The sequence below is a fragment of the Larus michahellis genome, chromosome 5 (genome assembly GCF_964199755.1).
Source record: "Larus michahellis chromosome 5, bLarMic1.1, whole genome shotgun sequence".
Classification (NCBI taxonomy): Eukaryota; Metazoa; Chordata; class Aves; order Charadriiformes; family Laridae; genus Larus; species Larus michahellis.
In genome coordinates this window covers 59,685,667-59,692,359 of record NC_133900.1, presented here as the reverse complement: position 1 = coordinate 59,692,359, position 6,693 = coordinate 59,685,667, and the positions used below count along the sequence as shown (strand labels likewise).

General features: G+C 42.8%; 1 protein-coding gene across 1 annotated transcript; it reads right to left on the bottom strand.

The window, feature by feature from the left end:
* Positions 1–1,335: 1,335 nt before the first annotated feature.
* On the bottom strand, positions 1,336–4,079 carry CYTL1 (cytokine like 1). The gene is made up of 4 exons (XM_074589078.1): positions 3,852–4,079; positions 3,714–3,758; positions 2,202–2,330; positions 1,336–2,036 (listed from the first exon to the last, which is right to left on the bottom strand). Exons 1-4 carry the CDS (start codon positions 3,993–3,995, stop codon positions 1,953–1,955), a joined length of 402 nt encoding a protein of 133 aa, XP_074445179.1. The 5' UTR covers positions 3,996–4,079; the 3' UTR covers positions 1,336–1,952.
* Between the last annotated feature and the right edge of the window lie 2,614 nt (positions 4,080–6,693).

Below are 6,693 nucleotides of genomic sequence, written 5' to 3'. Positions count from 1 at the left end.
ATGGCCGCTGCTGAAGGAGTTGGCCTTGGGTACGTCCAGGTGGTGCAGAAAAAAATGGTATTGGTATCTCTAGATCGTGTAGGATCTTGTTCAGAGGTTGCTAGCTTGGAGAGGAGAAGGATCCTAAAAGGCAAACAAAGCAATGGTTTTTCTGATAGTAGGACTACCATCTGAGCTGTTGCACGGTTTTGGGTTTAGCCGGGCACTAGATCAGATTGATGAGCTGTTACTGTCTCTACCAGATGCCCATAGAAACACCTGAGTGGAACCCTGCTGAGCTCTCTGTGGGCAGAATGGCACATCTAGAGGATTAGTAAGGTTAGCACATGAGGACCTCATCTTCAGGAGAGAAGTACAAAGTCTGACAGGCACATTCCTTAAATGTACACTTAGGATGGAAACAATCTGGAAAGAAAAGCACTTGTTTACCCTCTTCTCTCTGTATCTCTCCTGGGTTCAGAGTTTTTCCACCATTCTGTGGTTCAATGGGACAGTCAAGTTTTCTGTAGCCAAAATCAGATTAGTAGTTTTTACAGGACAAAGTAATTCCAAAATAAAGAAAAAACCTGTTTTTCCCGGCTGCACATTTCTGTTCCTTTCAATGAATATTGTGATTCACTTATTTCCATAACAGTTGTCAATCATTTTAGTTTATACCATCAGATATTCACTGGGATGACAGGATGATAGCGAAGCTGCGGTTGTTACACAATCCCATGATTACAGAAGATGGGGATTTTACAAAACATGGTGAGACCACTGACCAAGCCACCCGGGTTGGCAGTGCTGCAGATGAATGACCAGCAAATACTATACAGGAGAAAGAGGAACCACTTGCACAGAGAGAAGGAAGGGACTCTCTGGGGCAATAGCAGCTACTTCCAATAATCTGGGGAAGATCCTTTCTATTCTTGGCACCAAAGAGCTGCTCGGTGTGAAAGTCTTATGTCCTGCAGATATTGAAGGGACCCATGACTCTGGAACTACTATCTGGAAACTTTATTAATCTCAGTAGCTCGGTATATGGGCTGTGTTTTAACAATCTGTCCAAACCTTTAATGGGCTTTCTGAGCCACTGCCTCACAACTTACATTCTCACAACACAGAAACTGTATTAAAAAAAAATCCACTAATTTCATTAAGGAAATTGTTTGCAGTACAGTAGAAACTTACACATTGTCATGCAGACACAGCAAAGTTTGCACTGCTATGGAAACAAAGCTAAAGATGTCTTATGCTGTGAAAAACAACTTGCAAGTGACTGTGAAAAGTAAGTTTATAAGAATGACACCTTTTGGGTTGATCTTGAAAGACATGATGTAACACAAGCATCTTGGGTTAGAAGGCTGTTTTTATTAAGTTTTCCACAGAGAGAGGTTACTTTCACCTTTTTCCACAGAGAGAGGTTACTTTCACCTCTATTCTTACAAGTCTGACATCAAAATCTATCAGCATATATATATGAGCTATACAGGTAGAGACACATCTGCCAGTACAGAGTTAATCTGCTCTTATCAAACACTTTAAGAAGAACAAATATGATCCCTTCCATGCCCATCTAATAAAAGAAGAACTGCTAAGTCAGGGTAGAATATTGATCATAATGTATTTTCTTTTTATGAATTGAGTTATTCATAAAAGAGTAAAAAAAAATGTCTAGTATCTAATGTTTAAACAAAACATACTTTATACATTTGGCTAAGCTGAAATACCATACCTTGCCAAATAAAAAAATGCTCTCTAACTGTAGTTTCCCTAGCAGCTCAGTAGGTATGCAAGGCATGCAGTTCGTTTCCTGCCAAGGCGGAGAAAAATGGGTAGGTCTGAGATAATATTGCTAGTGTGCATGAAAAAGATCTTAGTTGTTAACATCGTAGTTGACCGTGTATACATATTTTGACTCTTTGTCTCCTTGAAGATTTCCCAGGTACAACTTTTGTGTTGACTCCATTTTAGCTCTCAATGATGGAGGGATCAATGGGAGTCAGAACAGGATTTTCCAGGGCACTACAGTCATCAGTGAGGAACACCAAGTCCTGGAGAAACAAAAGAGAAGGCTAACATTTATAACAAGAAAGGCAGAAGATATCAGAATGTTGAGAAGCTCAGGCCCTGATCCAGTTTTGCTGGTTGGGGGACAGGGTGGAGACAGAGAGGACTAAAAGCAGAGACTATGTCCCTCTTGGCGCATCTTGACCTACCCTTCTGCAGTAGGAGATCATGATGGTGTACAGGCTCCGGGCTTTTTCCTTCAGCTCACTCACTTCAAGCACTTTCTCACATCTGGGGTAGGCCACAAAATCACGGAGTTTTGCCAAGACACAGTAATTCTGCAAAGCACGCAAAAGAGGTATGTGTAACCCTGCACAAACACAGATTTATGTTTCTTGTCCACCACTTACAAAATTCTTACTGCCTCTGTGGGAACCTTGAATTCCTGCCTCTATGTAGGTGTAATCTATGTAACCTTTAGTTAGGAAAATTCACCATCAATATTTCATAACAGAGATGTTTGGTCCAAGTAAGTGCTTGGAAAAGTGCAGAGGTGCCGTTTTGGCCTGCCAGCTTCTTTCCCACATGCTTTAGGAGATAGCAGTGCCAATACAATCAAATCTGCTCCTGTAGTAGGTGGAGTTACCTACTGAATAGGTGCACTGTCTCCCTCTTAAAAGAGCACCTGATTTAGCTGGTGAACAGATAATCAAGATCTCATAGGCATGATTTCTCTGTTCCTGTACAATAGGCAACACTGTGAGCACCAATTAAATTTTTTTTTCAGAGTCATTTTTACCTCAGACTTTGCATTATCAAAATAAAGCACAGCTGACATGAATTTCACAACACCCTTGTGAAGCAGGTAAATAAATATCCCAGCTCTTGCTTTAAAGCAAGGGAAACTGAGGGACTGGACTCACATTGCTTGGTCTTTGCAATGAAGTGAGGCACTGGCAATTCTGGGATTGGGATCTGGACGGTCCTGACTTGCAAGACTTGTTGGTGTAGTTGCTCTGGCAAAATGTGTCAGACATCTCTTGCTTTGTCTGATATTATCTACTTTTTAGTTATCCAGTGAAGCACTGGGAACAGAAGCAAAATGTGTCAGATATCCCAGGGCAGAACACTGTGACACAAATTATGTGGGCAGGACGCTATTTTCTCTTTGCTGGGAGATGACTACTGCTGCCTTTTCTCAGTGTCGCACTTCCATATCCTCAGGCATACTTTTTCTTTCTGGATTCAACAAGTGGCTTTTTAAAACAGGAAAAGCCAGAGAGGTATTCCTGCACTTCTTTTTATTAAAACCGCAGTGCCAGAAGCCACTTATGATATAAAATAAAGTAGATTTATTAAGTGAAGAAAGTTTATTCTGCATTTCTTCTTCAAAACTATTATTCAAAGTCTTGTTGCATATATTTTAATTCTGAAAAGGCTCTATCACTATAAATGAATAATTTACACATGGTAATAACTTCAAAATATTGATTTCCTCATTTTTTAATTTTTAAAGAAGTAAAATCTCAGAAGCTCCATATGGATTTTAATAAGGTTCAAGATGAGGTTTATTTTTTTTTTGGTCACTCATCTCTCTAGTTAATTAAGCTTTTAAAAAGTCACTTCGAACCACTCTTCTGGGGTATGATCTTAAGAGCTATCCTCTCTTTTCATTGTCTGCTTTTACTGCTCAGAAGTAAGAAAGAAGTGTGAAAACTTACATGTATGTCCAAGTACAGCCTGGGCAGCGTCTCCACACATGGGTCCTGCAGGAAAGAAGAAAGACCCATTGCAATTTTGTTGCGAGAGAAACTTGTATGAAAAGCAAGCAACCTGCAGCATCTTTTAGGTAGACTCACCTCAGCTTTGGAGGTCTGTAACTCCTTAAAAGACTCTGTGATTTCTTTGCTCAGAGACAACACCCTCGAGTAGCAAGTTGGAGGGGCCGCGTTGGCTGACAGGGCAGCAGAGAGCAGAGCTATCAGGCTCAGAAGCATCTTCATTGCGGGGAGCTTGTCCGAAGGAGGAGGCAGGGAGTAAAAAATCACCGTCAGTGGTTAGGCAGCTACTGGTAAGCGTCAGCGAGTGAGTTTGACAAGTCAGCCCCCAACTAAATAGTCTCCTGCATCAATGGGGGAAAAAAAAAAGTCTGGGGGTGGTCCAAGCAGCAGCTTGCTGCTGTTTTAAATTTCCTGCCAACCTATGAGGCAGAGCTGCTGGCGCTTTCCTGCCGGAGGAGGGAAAGGAGGGAATGAGGGTAACGAAAACAAACACTACTGGCACTTTTCATTCCAGAAAGAAAACAACCTAGTGAACATCTCAAGTGACAGAAATTTGTGTAAGAAACAGCACAGGGTTATCAAAGTGTTGTGGGCTCTGATCCTGTATGTGCTTTGGCACATATGCCTCTTTCTTTCTTTAGAACATAATGTAGGACTACGTAGAATCATAGAATGTGTTGGGTTGGAAGGGACCTTTAAAGGTCATCTAGCCCAAGCCCCCTGCAGTAAGCAGGGACATCTTCAACTAGATCAGGTTGCTCAGAGCCTCATCAAGCCTGGCCTTGAATGTCTCCAGGGATGGGGCCTCCCCATTTGCCACTTTTCTGGGCAACCTGTTCCAGTGTTTCACCACCCTCATTGTAAAGAACTTCTTCCTAATGTCTAACCTAAACCAACCCTGCTCTAGTTTAAAACTATTGCCCCTCATCCTATCGCTACATGCCCTTGCAAACAGCCCCTCCCCAGCTTTCTTGTAGGCCCCCTCCAGGTACTGGAAGGCTGCTATAAGGTCTCCCCAGAGCCTTCTCTTCTCCAGGCTGAACAACCCCAACTCTCAGCCTGTCCTCATAGCAGAGGTGCTCCAGCCCTCTCATCATCTTCGTGGCCCTTCTCTGGACCTGTTCCAACAGGTCCACGTCCTTCTTGTGCTGAGGGCTCCAGACCTGGACAGGTGAGGTCTCATGAGAGCAGAGTAGAGGGGGAGAATCACCTCTCTGGATCTGCTGGCCACGGTTCTTTTGATGCAGCCCAGGATGTGATTGGCCTTCTGGGCTGCAAGCACACATTGCTGGCTCATGTCCAGCTTTTCATCCACGAGTACCCCCAAGTCCTTTTCTGCAGGGCTGCTCTCTATCACTTCATCCCCCAGCCTGTATTGATAACGAGGATTGTCCTGACCCAAGTGTAGGACCTTGTACTTGGCGTTGTTGAACTTCATAAAGTTTGCCCAGGCCCACCTCTCTATCTGCAGCCACACAGGCTGCAGATAGAAAGAATTCCTTCTGGGACTGGTGTCATATGTTGGCAGTACAAATCAGACTTGCTTATCACCCTTAGTACGTCTGAAAAATTGCTGCTGTAAAGGAACCTCCCAGGTCTGCTTTTAACCTATGTAGATGCTCACAATTTCTTAATGAAAACAATAGTGCTTGTTACGGCTGCTTGGGGACACCTATGCATTTACACATTTGTGGTCTCAAATAGAATGAATGCATCTCTATATGGCTGTCATAAATGTATAAAAATTATTTTGCTTTCTGAGTCGAATTTATGAGGCTCTGTTCTTTTATTAGGTGCCAGACAGAGCTGCGAAATCCAGATGCTGGGATGCAGGCATGAGGCTGAACATATGTTGCTCTTACGTGTTAATTGTCCTATAAAATGGAGGTACCCTTGAATGAAGAACTGATCATTTCACAAGTTATCCCCACCCTGTCCCCCAAAAAAACCCCACACCACCTTTCAAATTCAGATCTAGCTAAGTATTAACCAAAATGGTAAAGTATCTGACAAAGTACCACAATCCTCTGGCATTGCAGTAGACCGGAAGAGTTCATCCAAATGTGGGAGAAGGGGAAATAACAGAACACCTCTAAAAGAAAGGGGTTTCCCATCAGCCATTTTAGAGAGAAAATCAGAGCCTTGAAAACTAGTTTTGGGGAAAAAGTAGTATTCTATATGTTGCAGAGGAGTCCAACTTAAATCCACCAAAACACCTGGATGAAACAGGGAAAGAGAGCTGCATACTGCTGTATCATTATACATTTATTTGCCTTCATAAAGAATGATTAGTTTCGTAACATTGTGTGCTCCTGCAGGTTAAAGTGGAAGATATTTGGAAAGGAAAGGAAAGTTGGGAGTCCTAGCTGTGGGGAATTTAGGATGGAGCTTAGCAAATGGGTTGCTGGGTCTTATTTTCAGGGAAGGAACTTGCCTAGACAAGTGAATGGAGAGGCCAGAGGAAGACAGGAAATCATGTCAGATGGCCCCAGGCAACTGGATCATAGATCTAAGCAGAGCTACCTAGTGCATGTCCAAGGAAAGGATGCTACTTACTGTGAGCCTTGCTGGTAAAGAAATAGACTCTTAATCACCACCTCATTACTATAAAGAGTAGCTGAGGGTAAAAGTGAAATATTATCCTTCTATCAGATTCTCATTTGCCAAGCTGCTAAAATGTAGTTGCTCTGCCAGAAGAGCAGTCTTCTAAACAGCATAAATGCTCTCCCAGTGCAAGAAGTCAGCAATCCAGCTGCCGCTAAAGGGTGTCTTCAAAATGAAGCATTTGCCTTTTTTTTTTTTTCAAGTGGGACCAATATTCATAGAATCATAGGGTTGGAAGGGACCTCTGGAGATCACCTAGTCCAACCCCCCTGCCAGAGCAGGGTCACCTAGAGCAGGTTGCACAGGAACGCGTCCA